Raw genomic sequence first — 17,842 nt, 5'->3', positions numbered from 1 at the left:
TCTTTAATTCCTCGTTGAAGAATAATGGTAAAATGTCAGTACCACTAGGGGGCATAGAATTATTACAGAATTTTCTAGTACACCAGCTGACAGGAGATTTTTCACTTCTGTGTCAGCTCCACTCTTTCTAGCTGTATGGATCTTGAAATAATGTAACAACTCCATCCAAATCACTTCCTGGAAGAAGCATGTAAACAGTATCTAAAAGACAGCAGCTCAGATAGGCATAGTCACATGCTAGCACAGACTAATGAAATAAGCAGTTTCATGAATAAAATTGAAACTAGTGTTAGGAAAAGGATCAAAATATAAATACGATGCCAAAACATTAATATCTTAAGACGTACGGCTGCTTTAAAATTCTCAATAAAAAATATCTGTATAAGGAAACTATTTTCACAGGAAGGCTGAAGCTACTTCTTGTTTTTAAATATAACCTGAATTTTGGTTTTAAAACATGTACTTATGAGGTTACTGCTAAAAACCAAATGAAATGGTTATTTAAGCCACTGTTAGCACATACTGAACCACATAAGCCTTTATAAATATTTTGCTTTGGCAATGTTGATTAGGACAATATTTGGGAAGTTCTTAGAAAAAAAGAAGATAGCTGTTGTAATTAAAATAGTGAGACCTTTTGAATCCCTCAGCTACCTTACAAAACCCCTCTTGACAGCAAAACCACAGTGCTCACCTCAAAAGGAATGAGGCATACCATATTCTGGAGCCAAATATGAGATACCATGGTCTGAGGACACAGACTTAGGTGACTCCAAATATCATATTCCAATGTAGTAACAGCTTCATGAATTTTTTTATAGGAAAGGAACAGGGAAAAAAAAGCTGTAAATGAAGGCATTTAAAACTACATCAGTGGAAATATCAGCTATTTCAGGAATATCAGCAAAGCAAGAAAACTTCTGCTACAGGCCTCAGATGTCATCTGATAACATTCCTAGCCTTTGGGAGGGTGGAAGCTGAAAAGATTTTACCTGAGAGTCAAAAGGAAGTTATGTCAAACACAGAGGTGGTTAATTAATTACAATTGAGGGAGCTAAAGACAACCTAACAGACCCACAACATTCCAGCTCTCTAGAACCAGAGAAGTTCCAATCATTCTATCAGCCTTGTAGAATGTTCAACACAGGTGTGGCCTCTTTCCGAGAACTTCAGTTCACACCTTCTACATTCTTTCTGTACCTTCGGGCCATGCTGTTTTCAGGTAGTCATTTCTCATTGACAATGCAATGCAGGCCTCAGGTTCCAACTATTAGAGCTTCCAGCAGTAGTCTGTCCAGCCTCAGATGGTCTCCGATACTGTGCTGGTACCAGCTTGTTGGAGCAACATCTTAAGAAGTTTTTGTCAAAAAAAAAAGTTTGGATCATAGCTCTTAGAAACAATTATTCTGAATTAAAAAAAATTATATTTTGGTAAACCATACTGGCATTTTTAATATGAGAAAATAAGTTCTCTGAGCCAATGGCTATAATGATAAATACCTACAAAATGCGGTATAGCTATAATGCTTATTGGCATGATCATGTATTGCCACAAAAGAAATAAAAGCTAAAGAGAATAGTGATATAGTTTAAAGGGCATTCCATTCTAAAGGTTCTGCCTCCTGGCCTATTGTTATAACTGGGCTTTGTGAAAGTCACTGAGCAACCATGGAGTTCCACTATACTGTATTAGTAAATTTTCTTATTCCTCTAAGTTTTGCAACTTCTTTTATCATTACTACTCTGACTAGTTTAGGAACCCATACCAGACTGAAGCACATCTGTATTCCTGTGGAGTGCCTTTGACACCACACAAGCTGATCAGCACGATGTATGTGACTTTGATTGTGAGTTATGCTGTGTTGAGGTTAAGACAAACAGTAAAATGTACAGCCATGAAGAAGAAGGAGGAGGAGGAGGAGGAGGAGAGGAAGAGTGTAATGGAGTCTCTGACCTTTGAGTGAAGTCCAAATCTCTTTATTTTGCCTTATTTTTGAGAAGCCAAAAGTTATGCATGCATCTCTAGCCTATGTGTGGAATTTCTAATGATATTCCAGAGTAATGTTCAGAAAGAATATGTAACAGGACAGGAAACATGTTGAAACATTGAAATAAAATATTTTCTAGTAACTATATTCAACTGAAACCATTAGAGAATTTAGTTTCCAAGGTCATAAATTTTAGGCAGGCATCACAAAGAAATAGTTGAAAGCAAATCTTTTTGTTTAGCTTTTCAAGGCAAGTTTTCTCTGTGTAGCCCTGACTGTCCTGGTACTCACTCTGTAGACACCAGGCTGGCCTCAACCTCACAGAGATCTGCCTGCCTCTGCCTTTATAGTGCTGGGATTAAAAGCATGGGCCACCAACACCTGGCTAAAGCATAACCATCTTAAAGATGAGGGACTAGCAATCAACTCACATGCCCTATGTTAGTAAATAAACTCTTTTTTTTTTTTTTTAAGTGATTCTCTGGATATGCCTTTTGGGTCTTGCCTGTAATCACAGCATTCAGGACACAGGCAAGGGGATAATCACAAGTTAGAGGCCAGCCTCAGGACAGCCTGGGCCACAGAGTGAGATCCTGTTGCACAAAACCAAAGTAAACAGATAATAAATAAATAAGTAGACTTGTCATGTACCTTTACCATCACCTCTTTGTAAAATTTTAATGTGCTAGTCATGAAAGACGTGTGATATTATTTTATGCATGTCTGACTATGCCTACTCTCTAAACTGATACTTCAGCAAAAGAAAGAGAAGGCAGTTTCCTAGCAACACCTGTATGCAAAGGAACAGTGACAACAATGAAACAATTAATTGCGAACACTTTATTTTCTTCCGAGGTGGCTTTTGGCTATCGAGGGAAGTTACTGAACAGCAAAGAAAGTATGGCAGCGACCAAGGCCCAGGAAGAGGTTCCACTGGACCGCTTGGTCTTTTCTTCCCGGAAACGAAAGAGCAGAATGGTAGTTAGGGTGCGCCTAGAACAGCCTGTTCCAGTAGGCAGTGCTGTAGATCCCGGCTTGCCCTGTGCTGTTCCATTCCTTTACTTGGAGCTGGAACCGACACTACAACTGGGAGCCAGGATGCTGGGTTCCTAGTGGCCCATGCAGCAACTCTTGGTGGATACACAGACAGGCCTCCTTCTATAGGTTTGTGGCTAAATGGATGATACTTATGAGGGATAGTTACAAAGGTCTTCAACAGCTATAACCCTTACTAACCACAACTGTCCTGTCACCCTCCCACCCCAGTATATTGGCATTTTCGAAATAGACACCATAGCTTCCTTGGTATCATCCCTGCATCCAAGGAAAGCATCATTGAGACGTTAAGCATCTGACTTCCTGGAGCTTTCTGGAGGGGAAACACGCTCTTGTGTCTTGCCTTTGGGAGATTTCCTGCCTGCATGTGGGGCCCAGCCCCTGAGTGAGGCGAAGGCGATCTAACCACAGTAGTAGAAGCTTACAGAAAAGAAAACGGCTTCGTCAAGGGGAAGTGGCCTTTTCATTTTCCTATTTTCAGAAAAGCTAAGATCTTCACGTTCAAAGCATGCACACGAGTCATTTTAAGTCTCTACATCTTTCACCCTGAAAGTCCCTGCACAGAAACTCCGTGGGGAGTCTAAATATAGCTGCACCGAACTCTCCCCGCCTTCAGCCAGGGTCTCCGTGCAGCTCTAGGATTGGAGAGCTTATTCCAGGACGCTCTCTGCATTTGCCTTGAATAGCAGGGCGCGGAGCAATCTCTCTAGCACCTCCACGGTGTGTGGGTGTGAAGTGTATTAGGGGAAGGCAGGAGTGACTCTGGGTGTTGGTGTTTGGCTCACAGTCACGTGGTATGGCTGCCAGCTGCACAGAGCCAGGAGTTAGTAGTGCCTACTGCCCGGGAGGCTTTAAGGGAAGAAAGGTCTTGCTGACTCTAAGAGCCAGGGAGGGGTCTTTACAAAACGATAAAGATGAAAGTAAACGTAAAAAAAACTTTTGGCTGCCGCTATGACTGCAGAGAGCAGCTGTCCGTGGGCGTGGGCGTATGCACCGGGTGGGGGGTGCTGGTAGAGTATTATCTCCTATGGGTGAGACAAATGAGATAAGATTTTTGCCTTAGTACTGTTTGATATTAAAGGAAACGTAAAGGGCACACGATATAACCACCGTGCTACTGTCTACCAGGGCTTTCTGTTGAAAGCATCGTTCAGCTGAACTTGATTAATTTTTTTCTTTTTTCAGATTTGGGAGGAAGGCTGCTCTTTTGGAAGTAGTTCCCAAGCCTGGCATGCTCTCAGTTTCCCCAACGCTGAATCGGTTGTTTAATTGCTAACAATGTTTTTGAAAGCCAGAGTTCCCAGCCAGCGGTACCTTGGCTCCACTCTCAGCCAAGAGCGCGGGCTTTGGGGCACCCATCTGCCAGGGGTGGTAGGAGACCCAGTCAGTGGTTCCCCTTAAAAGGCAGGTCTCTAACCTTGTAAGTTACAGCATCTCAGCTGAGAGGCAGGTTCTGGGTTCCCCACCCTCCAGGATCCCTCTCCCACTCACTGGGGACGCCACCGCCGCCGTGGAGACTTAAGCAGTTTTATGACTTTCTCCCACTTAAATGGAAATTTCTTGAAGGAGGGATGTGGGTTCATTTTCCCAGGCTTCTCTGTCAGGAGGAGCCCCACGGCAGCTCCCTCACCGCAAAGGAGCCACTTTGGAGTTGTACGCCCTCCCCACACCCCATCCCTGGGGATGGGAAGGATGTTCTGTGACTCTCGGGCATGCTGTCTGAGGCTAGGATGGAAAGTCACAGGCTGCAGGCTGGATTGAGTCGCTGGAAGCTGCTGGGTCCCTGCCTGGCGGTCTCCGGGTGTGTCCATTGAACTGCGGAGGACTGGTCTCCAGCGCGGGAACCCAAGCGCCACTGCCCGAAGCGTCGCCCCCACTGGCCCGCTCCGAGGATAGCCAGCACCTGGAGGGCAGGACCGAGCCGCTCCTGCCCACACCCATTGCGGGAGGATGGCAGGACCAGGCGCGGCATAGCGGCGGGAGAAACCCAGAGAGAGACCCGCTCGTCCAGTTTGTTCACGAGGCACCGGGCGGACTTCACTCTCCGGACAGCTCTAAGCCTCAGGAAGAACCGACCCAAACTCCGGCCTGGGAGACGGACTTAGGATCAGGCCGGTGTTCTGCGGGAGGCAGGGGGATGGACTGAGCCCACCCGGGGTTGGGTGTGCACGCGTGAGAGCGTGCTTTGGGGCATCCCGCACACCCCTCCCGCCCGGCCCGTGGACACTCGGGGGAGGAGGGAGTGGCAGCCGCGGGACTAAGGGAGAGCGAGGGACACCTCTCAAAGTGACGCCCCCAACAGGTCCGGATTTGGAATTGGCAGCGGCAGAAATCCGGACAGCCCCCCCACCCCCGGGGCCTGATCCGCACACCCTGCCGCCCCCGCTCGGAGCCCCAGGCCACTGAGCTCGTCCGCCCCGGGGGGCGCCCCGTCGACTGCGGGCTTCCTCCTGCCGACCTGCCCGCGCACATGAGGCCGCTGCCCCCGCCGCAGGCGCCGGCGCCCCCCTCGCCGTGCCGGTGGTGATGCCATGCCCCGCCACCACGCGGGAGGAGAGGAGGGCGGTGCCGCCGGGCTCTGGGTGAGGAGCGGCGCGGCGGCGGCGGCCGTGGCGGGTGGGGGGCGCCCCGGCAGCGGCATGAAGGATGTGGAGTCCGGCCGCGGCAGGGTGCTGCTGAACTCGGCGGCCGCCAGGGGCGACGGCCTGCTGCTGCTCGGCACCCGCGCGGCGGCGCTCGGAGGAGGCGGCGGCGGCGGCGGCCTGAGAGAGAGCCGCCGGGGCAAGCAGGGGGCCCGGATGAGCCTGCTGGGGAAGCCGCTCTCCTACACCAGCAGCCAGAGCTGTCGGCGCAACGTCAAGTACCGGCGGGTGCAGAACTATCTGTACAACGTGCTGGAGAGACCCCGCGGCTGGGCATTCGTCTACCACGCGTTCGTGTGAGTAACCCGCGCCCCCTTCCCCCCTGCGCCCCCCACCCCCAAGCCATGCCCGCTGATGGGGAGCCCCCCTGCGCCTGGACCCCCGGGACGCGCTTGGAGCCCGCGCCCTGGCTCGAGGCGCGGAAACGCGCGCGCGCGAGCACACACACACACACACACACATACACATATACACACACGTGGTGGTTTTTATTTCTTTGCACGTGTTTGCGATAGGCCCTCCGGAGACCCTCCATCTCTCTTGTCCCACCTCTCGCACTTGTTCAGCTTGAACCGTTTTGCCCCAGAGCACCCAAGGAACTGCCAGGCAGTTCCAGGTACCTGGGAGATTGAAGGCAGAAGCAGGATTTAGGCGACTCAGATAATCCGGAGTGATTGGGTCTTGACATACGTAAACTTAACTGAGTGGGGCGCCCAGGAGCTGGGAAACGCTCTGGGATGATGTGCACCAACCTGAGGCTGGAGAGTGTATAGGAGGGGTGTATAGAGGTGGGATGGAGGAGAGAGGAGGTGAAGGGTGGGTCCACAGTCCGCCCTAGGGTCGAGCAGAGGAAGCTGCTACATGGTGGAGAGAGAGACTAGGTTTTAAGCGCGCCCGCCCGGAAACACGCTTGGCCACCATCACAGCTGTCATTAACGGAAAATCTGTCAGTGCCCTTAGTTCTTGCCACAGAGAGGTGGCCTGAGTGCTAGCGGGCGATCCAAGCTCTGCTCCACTCAGCGGCAGCAGCAAGTGGGGATCCCTGGGTTCAGGAACAGGCACGGCCCAAGGTGCTATGGCAGAGACTCAAGGAGCCAGTTCTGACCTGGATCAAGCAGCGGGTTTAGTTGGCATTTAAGGCGCTGAGACAGAGTGGTGTGTGTGTGTGTGTGTGTGTGTGTGTGTGTGTGTGTGTGTGTGTGTGTGTGTGTGTAGTAAGCCTCTCCATCTAGCAGAGAATGTTTAATGAGAAAATGATTGGAAGCAAATGTTTATTTTTCCCTTAGGCATTAAAAACCTTTCAGTGGCTTTAACGTTTACTACTGTTTTTCCCACACCGTCCATTCATTCAATCTCCTGCTAGACTTGGGTTTATCTGGACGATTTACAGCTGTTTTTATGCCTTTACACCCTGTCTAATTTACTGTTTTTAAAGAACACTTGTCCTCTTTTTGCACCCTCTCTGTCCCTTCCTTCCTTATGTTAAAGTGAAATACATTAGCCTTGGGAGACCTTCAGAGAAAGTTGCAGGCACATACTGACTGATTCCTTGTTTCTTACTTAGTAAAGTATGTTTGGAACACACAAAAATTCTTTCAGAAATGAGGCATACCATCCTATACTTATCCCTCCCCTGGAATGAAGAATTGGCACCAACCCAGGAAACTTAAAAAATAATAATAACCAGAGAGAAGGGACTGGTTTTGTAAATAGGTGGACCTGGAATATGATCAGGTAGAACTCAGGAAATTGGTGGAGTCTGCACTCTGGGGCCCTGGTGTCTGGAAATTTTTACAGTTCCAGATTGATGCGAACATGTAGGATTAGGTGGACGATTCCAGCCAGCTTTATGTGTTTGCAAGGCACACGCAGGGAATGTTGTTTTGTATCATCATTGCCTCCAAAATTCTAAGTTCTATCATTTGTTGACGGAAGTGTCACATGGATTTGGATGTAATTAGTGATAGGAAAACACCCCGAACACTTGTTAAGCTCCTCTCCTTGGGTTGATGTGCAATTAATCTAGTACTTAATGAGCCTAATAAATTACTTTGACCTGTCAGAATATACTGAAAATTTTTAGCAATGATGAGGTTTAATTTGCAGTAAATATCCACAGTATGGATGATGATATTTTTAGAACATGCTCAAAATATTCATGATTGAATTTTAAATGTGATGCAATGTATTGCATTTTATTTGGGTGGACTATGTGTTATGGATTCAGAGGGGGCTGGACACAATCTCTGTGGTTGCACATACTGATGTCTCCTGAGCCTTGTTTACGAACTTGAATGAAAATTTCTCAAAATACAACATTTTCTTTTTGATGTCTAGCTATTAAGTTGGTTGTTATGGGCTTCTAGCTTTTTTTTTTTTTCCTTCACTTTACCAAATGATTTTTCAAAGGGTTCTAGTTTAAGTACTTGCCTGCTAACCAGCTTTCTCAGTGAATTCAGTGGTAAATTGAACATAAGTTATGAGCTTGTCAACACAGTACTGCTAATGTAAAGTTCTCCATGATGCTTTGAAGAGCCTTAAGGCTGTAGAATTGGAACAGCTCAGCTACATGGTGATGCAAGATTCACATTAGCACAAAATCAGAATGAACAGGGTCAGCTTCTGGAGAGATGGTCTGCCACCACTGCAGATCCTGGGGGAGGGAGCGGGGGAAGAGGGCTAATCGCTACTTACGATTTTAAATGAGGTTTTGAATAGCAGGAATTTACACATTAAATTAACAAAGAAAGGTTACTTTGAGCTGTAAGTCTAATAAGACCATTACAGGAAACTATAAGAAAATAATTTCTAGAGAGGTGTAACTAACTAATGCCCTGCCAGCCTGGGAATCCTCAAATCATACTTTAATAACAGTTTTTGTAGCGTATTAAGCTCCGTGCCAAGAACAAGTACACTGTGATTAATGAGGCACTTCAGGGATGAATTTACTTGGTTAGCCCAGTGTTTCCACTGCCAAGAAATAAGAGAAGTATGTTTAATATTATGCTTCAGGTAAAGAGAATTTTGTGTTAAAATATGTAAAAATAATTATTATAATGATATTTTAATGGTCTAAAATGGGATCGTACGTGTATATATCCCAGACTACTGGTAAGGATGCTGGCAAGAACAGCGGTGACCTGCTTCAAGTGACTTCTTCCTCTGAATTTGTGGGCCTTAGGCGATCCAGGCACTTCCTGCTCTTTTGGAGTCCCCGGGCAGCAGTATGTTCTGTCTTCAGCTGTGATACAATTAACTAGATGAGCTCTTAAAATAGGAGATGATTTCTTTGAGTTGTTTGTTCCTTTTAAATTGCCCTTCTTTGGGGAAAATTTAGAAGAATTATGGTAGTTGTAGAGGAGTTCGTGGTAGGATTCTTAATGTAATTTTGCGTTAGTTTAGCAAATGTGGTCAGTCCTGAGGCCTGTCACAGAAAACCCTGAGAGATGTATCCATGCCGACGTTTCCATCTAACATCACATTGCCCAAAGTATCTTTGCCTGATTTAGTACTGTGGGTGAAAATTCATAAATACTTCAAACTAGAATATTTCACCAAAGCTAGGGACCCTGGAGTCACCCCCCCCCCCGACTCTACTAGCTACTATTGACCATCCAATTGATCATTAAATTTTGCTCATTTAATTTGGAATATATTTCCAGATATTCTCTTCTGTCCTTTGCTGCTTTCTCTGCCCCTCCCTGTTTCTCTCAACCTCTCCTCTGCTGCCTGGACATCTTACTGCCATTTCCAACCTTGTAGCTGCCACTCTGACACAAGTATTATTAACAAAAGCTAAATATGACTATATCATTCATAGACTTACTCGTTTACTCGTATCTGAATGTCTGAGGAATGTGCTGATTTCCAAATTAATGAGATGAAGACCTCTGACTTCAAGGAGGAACAGCATTGGGTGGTTGTAAGCGTTTCAACAAGTGTGGAATGATGCTATTAGTACTGTCACAGAGAAAATAAGTTACAAAGCTTCGTGCAAAAGAGAAGACAATGTGACGGAGAGCAGAAGAACCAGCAGTCTTCAAATGGGAAGTCAGACATGGGCTGAGTTTGGACAACGAAGTAGACCGTTTCAGGTGGGCAGAACAGGGGGAATGAGCAATCTTGACAGAGAAAATAGCTTTAGTGAAAGTGTGGGGTCGAGGATGCACAGTCACCGTAAGTACTTTAAACTTCTTGCAGGATAAAGCCATCTTCAAGAAAAAGACGGGTGTGGGGGCAGGCATGCAGCTAATTTTTAGTAGCCTATGATGATAGACATGGAATCTTGTCTTTATCCTGTAGGCCGAAGTTGTTAATGAATGGTGAAAATCAAGAGAATTACATCTTAGTTGGGAAAATGAATTGGGAGAGGGAATTTACAATGGAGTCAGTATGGTGTGTAATTAGGCTGTAACAGTTGTACAAGGACTCCATTCTTTCTTACCATTTTTTATCGAATTCACCCTGAAAATGTCTATTGGCTCTCTATGTCCTGGGCTGCAGGAAAGGGGAGAGATGATTGCCCAAGGAACTAAGGGAGTTAACCGTGGGGATAAAAGGAGATTCAGTCAGAAATGTTTCTTTTTCCTCTAAAATTCATTCTTTGAGACTTTTGTACAATGTATTTTGAGCATTCCCACTCCCTATCCCCCCAACTCCTCTTAAATCTCCTCCCCCTTTCCCATCTTAACTTCATATCTTGTTCTTTAATAACTCCAGTTTTTGTTGCCTGGATGCCACTGGTGTAGGGCTCTCCACTGGTGCAGGCACAACCTAAAGAAAACGTTTCCTTCCCTATCATCCCATCAGCTGATAATAACTCTGTAGTTAGGGATGGAGTCTTGAGAACCCATCCACGATCCACGTTGGAATGTTAACTGCTTTGGTCTTGTGCAGGCAACCACACCTGATGTGCGTTTATGTCATGTCCCGATGGTGCTGTGTCATGTTGCCATAGGTTCTCCCAACCTCTGGCTCTTAGAATCTCTGTGCACCCTCTTATTTGATGCTCCAGAGCTTTGCTGGGTAATGGTAGAGGTGTGATGTCCCATTTAGGGCCAAGTACTCGAGTCATTTGTTTAAAAAAAAATGTTAAAGATACAGAATTGATTGCATGTTTCCTCCCATCCAAGGGGGTTAATGAGGCTGATTCTAACCTGTGATTTGGGAAATAGAAGTGTCATTCAGTAATTTATATGGCAAACTGGGAAGACCCAAGTTGACAGAAATGTAAAGAGTTCAGATTTGTTCAAGTAGAATCTCAGGCATTCTCAGTCATTTGAGTGACTATTGTAAGGCGTGGGACCAGGACCCAGCCTTAGTCTTGTCTTATTGGCTTTAGGTCAGCAACCTCTAGAATTTCAAGCGCATAGAAGTCGCATAAGAAAATATTTTGAAAGAATCAATGTGTTTAAAACATCTTGAGGTTAATATAAATGTCTTGATCCTATACCTAGATTTTGAAACCTTTATCAGCTTATGGTAATTAAAACAAGGAATGAAAAAGCAATGGGATGGACTAGGGACACCAGTAAAAGGATGAATGAATAAGAATTGGAAGACAGACCCAGAACAGTGTAATAGAACCACCATCCAGAAGCTAGGAAGTTGATGAGACTTCACTAGATTTCTTCTGAATGATGTTCTTGAAGAACAAGGCTTTTTGTAGCTGAAGTCTATTTGGAATGACACAAGTCGTAAGTATGATTTTAATACATGGATGAGTGGTTAGTAGTTATATAAATTAGGCTCCAGTCCCTTGTAACAGTGTACAAGTCCCTCATGTCATCTTTTTGGCTTAATTATAGTCCCACACACCCCAAGATCCCATTCTCCTGATTACAAGCCTTGCTGGCCTACTTTGTCCTGTGTTTCATGACTATTCTTGTGTTCATGCTATGCTGTTGAATTTTTCCCACTCAGTGTACCCTGAATTTTCAATATATATTTCCAATTTTTATTATTTCTTCAAACTACAATACAAAGGCAACTTCTTAAGCACCTTTCCAGGCAGTCTTATGGATGAGGTAGATTGTCTTAGATTCCACTGCATTCTGGGGATGCCATGAATAGTATAATAATGGTGCTTCATTCACCTTTGTAGTGGTGATGTCATCTTGCCCTAGACCTTCAGTATGAGGGAAAACTTCCTGAATAGAAAGTATACTTAATTCTGAATCTTAATTATTTAAGAAGGTCTCATGTATCTAACAGAGCCTTGTTAAGTGCTAACTTGAGTGAGGAAGTAGTTTTCTTTGGAAGTACTCCATGTGGAAGTCTTAGGTAAGCCAAAACTAAAAGAAATACCAGGTCTTTGCCATTTTCATGGAGATGCTAGAAGTACCTCAGAAGGTGACTGCTTGACCTCTAGCTTTTCTAAGTAACTGATGTGGAGCAATCATTTGAGCCTTTGGGTTTCTGATTCCTCATCTATGCATGGGCATAATAGTGTCTGTGACCCAAGTGAGAGAGTGAAATAGAATGATTCTAAAGTACTATCACAGAAGTAACCAAGTATTTGGAGTGCAAAGTTATCTGGTATTTTAATCATTCCCCCTCCTCAGTTCTGAGCTCCTGATTCATGGCTATAACCTCATGCCCTACTCCTCAAGTTCTATGTGCCACACCATAGCTAAAGTCACCTTTCCAATATTTAGTACAGCACTCCTCTGATTGGAGAAAAACCCTGTTCATTACCTCTCTCCACTCCATGTGCATATAATCCCTAAAACTACAGTCTCCCTCCTGAGTCACTAACACCAAGAACTCTCTTTTGCATAGCTGTGATCCATGTGTGCATCTTATTTCATTTACCGATATTCCAACTCTCTAGACTATACTAGTTCCCATTTGGTAGATGAAATTTTACTCTACTGATTACTTTCTGTGTCTGATGCCATTAGACCTAATTAATTGTTTATTATTTGCATAAGAATTCTGTTCCAAATTAAGTCTGTATCTATAGAAACTGAAATTTGCATTTTGTTTAAAATGCATTCGTTAAAAACTACTTATTCCCCTTCAGTGCAGAGGGGCTCAATTTATACTGCTTTATATTCAGCTAATATAGTAATATAATATATACCATGGCAAATCAGTCTGTTTTTTAAAATACAAATAAATACTTTTGTACTTGAGGTCCAAAATATACTTGAGGTCCATCATCCAATTAAAGATGTTAAAATTGTTGATATATCAACATTGAGAATAGCATGGCATAAAAGAAACAAAAATATGAGAACAGTATTTCAAAATGGAATCAAGCCGTAGTGCAAGAAGCACTATAAACGAGGAAGATAGCCAGAAGCCTTTTGGTAATTGCTTGCAAAGAAGTAATGCCAATATTAATTTTTAATTGCAAATGGCTGTTTTGGCAAATGAAAATGCCAGCGGAGCATGTTTTACCCTAACCCAGCGGCGTGAAACTACTGGAAACCCAAACATCGACTAGCCACAGTCATTTATGCTGGGTGATGTGTCCACACTTACGTTTTATTTTTCATTTTTTTCAAGCTTATAGGTGTGCTCTTCAACGTTCTACTTGGTTGCAAGATGGGAAACAGACTGGCCATGTAACTATTTTTTTCATTATTAGTGAAATTCCTAGTGAAGTGATCCTTTTAACATCTTTTGTATGAGTTTGTCAGAAGACCAAGTTTCTTAAATGTTGGTTAACTTAGCAATTCTCAAATTTGAAAATCATTTTTACTTTTCTATTATGTGTGAATGTATACTAGTGCATATTTAGACTGCACACATGGTTAAGCTAACAGCATGAATACACACACTGCATTCATCATCAGAGAGTTTGTCTTTCCTCTGTTATGCCATGGAAAGTCAAATGAGCCAGTTGAGTGAAAAGAAAAACCTTCAATTCATTCAGTTATTTAAGTTACCAGGTAATTTTAAAGTTAATTGATTTTTAACTGTACATGAAGAGATACGGCTTTTGCAAAAGCAGTCACGTTGGGCATTATCCCCTTTGTAACACTCATGAGGCTATTCTAGACTCTTTCTTCTTTATTCTATGGCAGGATGATCTTTTATTAGTGTAATGTTGCAGTTCATATGTCCGGGTCTGTAGCTATAGATCCAGTTTCTCATGTACCTTAAAGCCACAGAAGATAATGTGTTCAATGCTAGTCATTCCACAAAGTGGATGATTCACAGAAGTACACGATTAGGTTCAAATTCGACCTCAGCTTTGCCCCTACTGATTTGATAGCCAGGAGTGAGATGCTTTCCATACCAGCTTTCTTAATTTGTGAAATAGGAACAGGGTATATTAAAATATAATATTAGTGTTGTATGTGAGAGCTGTGTGTATCTATAATATTTAAAATACACATACTTCCATTAGTGTGGTAACTGCTTTTGAAACTGTTAATAAAATTAGGAATAATATGTATTTCCATTCTAAAATTCTAGGATTTTACTTTTACATATTGGACGGTCTTTGAAAGAGATAGAACTAAGGTAAACAATAATGACTTCTCTATTTTTCTCTTTTCATTTACTCTTTTCCTTATCTCCCTCCCTCTTTCTTTCTTTCTTTCTTTCTTTCTTTCTTTCTTTCTTTCTTTCTTTCTTTCTTTCTTTCTTTCTTTCTTTCTTTCTTTCTCTTCTCTCTCTCTCTCTCTCTCTCTTTCTTTCTTTCTTTCTTTCTTTCTTTCTTTCTTTCTTTCTTTCTTTCTTTCTTTCTTTCTTTCTTTCTTTCTTAATGGAGTCTCCTGATGTAGTGAAGGTTGGTCTCTACATCTCTATTAAGCCCAGGCTGAGCCCTGGGATTACAAGCATGTACCAGCACATGCAATGATCACTAGCTCACATTTGGGTGTACCACTCGGCCAAAACTACAAATGATGGCTTGAAGGAGCTTGAAAGCAGAGATGGTCAGCTTTGAAACTGTTATTAAACTAGGATGCAGACTGGGGAAATGATGCAAGAGAAGAAAAAAAATGGTACTATATTGGAATGGTATTTATGAATTATCAAATATAGAAGATAAAAGAGAGATAGATTTGTTGTTTCTGGTAATTGGGTTGGGTTGTTATATAGACAGTGGGGCCATTAAGTGAGACCAGGACTTCAGGTGGCATAACAAGTTAAGGGATGTAAGAGGTGATAAAAATGAGTTTAACTTTGGAGCTGCTCAGTTTTTGGTGGCATTTCCGATTGTGTGTTTACAGTAGCTCGTGGATGCTGCTTTAAAATACTGGAGATAAAATTACAAGGAAAGCAGTAAAGAGAAAGTTAGTAGGCCATGATGAATACCTGGATAATAACTACAATTAAGGGTAGAAGAGGAAATAGGGAATGGGATAGAGCAATAGCAAGATGTGAGGGAAACATGGCCTTGAAAATGCATGTTTATCATAGGAGAACCTCTAATGTAGAGTGATAAAATGATGTAGGTTTATTTCAGTTCACCAAATGCATAGGTCACAGAAGCAGAATAGTAATAATAATGACTCTTAGGGACCCCATTTAAAATCTTCAGCATATGCTCCTGAATTCAGAAGTTACTGTTGTTATTCATGTAGATGTTGACAAGTAGAAGAAATGGAACTAATTTACAGGCTACTGTTTGACAGTAATGAATATCAAATGAATATTCAAGTATTTAAAAGAAAGCTAGGCTGCTGCTTTAGGTTCAGAGCCAGCAAGGAGTCAGAACAAAGGAAGGATTATGCTCTTCCCACTGAACTCAGGCACTGTAGGTAACAATCTCATTTTATCCTCACACTGAGATGACCGTGCAGTTCTTCCAAAGGTGGAACAAATAGTGCCTACATTATGACAGAAGTCACCCAGTCATTACATTTGTGTTGAGCATGTTGACTTCTAGACTGATTTAGGCCACCAGTTTGGTGTGACCATGCTCAGGAGTCTCTCATTCTCTTCTCTCTCTTTGCATAATTTTCTCATCACTCCACTGAAAATGTAAGTGCTACCTTCACAGCATCTCTACCAAGAAAAATTCCCTTACATGGTTCCCAAGCTATGGTATCCAGTGTTGGACCTGATGAGTTACTTCACAAATTCCTGTTTTTAAACTAGTTAGGTCATGTTGCTGAGAGCTGTTTTTCAGAGCTCATGGATACGGAGTTTTATTCTAGGCTCCAGGGCTGGAAGGAGATAATAAAAATAAGTTTATAGACAGTATAAGGTGAAGTAAACTAAACAAGTATAAATAAGAATGGTCAAAAAACTATTACACTATGCTGAAGAAAAGATAATATCCTTTTAACCAAAGGATAGATAACACAATTCACTATCTTCAGAGAAATCATAGAATTTTTCCCTCCATAAAAGAATAAAGTAAATACTCGACTCCTCTTCTTCCTCTTCCTCTTCTTCTTTTTCTTCTCCTTCTCCATCTGGGTTGTTGTTGATTCCAATGCTGTAGTCTTAATATAGATTTCCAAAGCATGTCATAGGATATTTAAGAGACTTCTTCACAGTCATCTATTGGGTCTTGTTATATTTGCTTCAAGGACAACATGCAAAGCCAGTCAGTTAGTTTCTCCAGAGTAACAACTGACAGTGCAGAAGCCACATAGCATAACCAAGTGTCAACCAGATCACTCCATATTCAAACTTAAAAAAGGGAGAATGGGGAGATTCCAGAGGAAGAACTGGAGCTCTTTTTCCTTAGTTAGCTGCTCACAAGCAAAGGGGACGAAAGAATCAAAGTTCTCAAGATTCCAACCACATACACAGAGATGGGGTATACAGGTGGCTTATTTGAGCTTTGGGGAGGATTATCATTTGACAGTGAAGATGTGTTAAATGAAGAGATAGTGAAGGTGCTGGGTAAAGAGTGCAGGGAGAGAAAACTGGCATTTCAGGGGATAGGATAGGGAAAAAACAAAAAACTACAGCCTTGCAGCAATACCCATAGGAGGGCAAGTCTCAACTGCAAGTCTGTTAAAGTATTGCAAAGAAGAAAGATAACACTGTGCATGTAGAACTATAAAAAGACGCAGCAAAGTAGAAAGCCAGGATAAATGAGGGTAGCTAGAAACCAGCGGACACGTCAGGCATCTAGGAGCTTCTGCAGCACCACGTGTTAGGGGACATCAGGTTACACAGGAAAGGGACTCTGTGTCCTGGACAAAAGCGGGGAGGGGGCTGGGGCGGACAACACAGCAAGGATGTTGTGTATGGACCCAGCAATTAGCACCTCCAAGAACACCTGAGAGTAAGGAGTCTCCTGAAGTATAACAAGTAGCTAGAAAGCAAACCTGGGGAAGGGAGCAATGGAGAACTTTCTTTGCCAGTACGAAAATCTGGTGGGAGCATAAAGCCACAATCAGCAAGGGAGAAGCTGATAAGGGCCAAGCATTCTAAAGAGCTTGAGATCAGGCACCAGACACTGTTGGGGTGGGGGTGGGGTGACAGAGGAGACAGATTAGACCGTGAAACTGACAACTAAATGAGTGAAGAGAGGAAGGAGAACAGTACATTAACAAGCAGCAGGGCAAAGCTAAACCTTGAGTTTCTCCAAGCAGTGCTAGGGCTGTCCAAATATATAGTAAACCACAAGGAAAGTCTGTCCTAAAAGGGAAACTAGAGTACTTGAAATGACACCAGAAAGAGAGAGAATTGAAATTACGATCAATACATGTTTGGAATGAGTAAATGAATTATAACTAATTAAATAATAATAATAAAAAAAAGCAGGGGATGAAGTGTTGGAAGATGTGACAAAGCATTCCTGGGTAATGAATGACTCTCTCTTCTTATGTAGGAGTGTGTGTGTGTGTGTGTGTGTGTGTGTGTGTGTGTGTGTGTGTGTGTGTGTGTGTGCATGCCTGTATATACATACACTTATGGTTTAGTAACACTGAGTTCATATCAATACCATTGAAGCTTAAAGTACCTCACATATTTTCTTCATAAGGCACATCACAACCCTCTCCGCTTTAGGAGCATTTGGTAGTCCTTTAGCCTTGCTCAGCGTTAACTGGAAACATGCAGCAGGAGACCTGAATTGTGGGCTGTTCCTCACATACCTACAGATGACATTTTTAAAAAGTACCTTATTGAGTCTGTGGGCTGGAAACGAATATTCAAATATTGAATCTGTGTGTAGTGAGGATTAGCAATGCATACATACATGGTGTGTGCTTCTGTTCTACAATACGTTTAAAA

The 17,842-nt window shown here is 43.1% G+C and overlaps 1 protein-coding gene across 4 annotated transcripts in view; it reads left to right on the top strand.

Annotated features, from left to right (window-relative positions):
- The first annotated feature begins 4,357 nt into the window (after positions 1 to 4,357).
- Kcnq5 (potassium voltage-gated channel subfamily Q member 5) overlaps positions 4,358 to 17,842 on the top strand; it is a 551,758-nt gene continuing 538,273 nt past the window's right edge. Inside the window, exon 1 of one of the 4 annotated variants that reach the window (XM_076557921.1) lies at positions 4,358 to 5,982. In XM_076557921.1, the coding sequence (XP_076414036.1) occupies positions 5,576 to 5,982 (407 nt within the window). In that variant the 5' untranslated portion in view covers positions 4,358 to 5,575. The remainder of the gene's footprint in view (positions 5,983 to 17,842) is intronic. The other 3 variants (XM_076557918.1, XM_076557919.1, XM_076557920.1) reach the window with 3 other exon arrangements.

The sequence above is a fragment of the Peromyscus maniculatus genome, chromosome 21 (genome assembly GCF_049852395.1).
Source record: "Peromyscus maniculatus bairdii isolate BWxNUB_F1_BW_parent chromosome 21, HU_Pman_BW_mat_3.1, whole genome shotgun sequence".
Classification (NCBI taxonomy): domain Eukaryota; kingdom Metazoa; phylum Chordata; class Mammalia; order Rodentia; family Cricetidae; genus Peromyscus; species Peromyscus maniculatus.
This window is presented reverse-complemented; position numbering and strand designations above follow the sequence as displayed.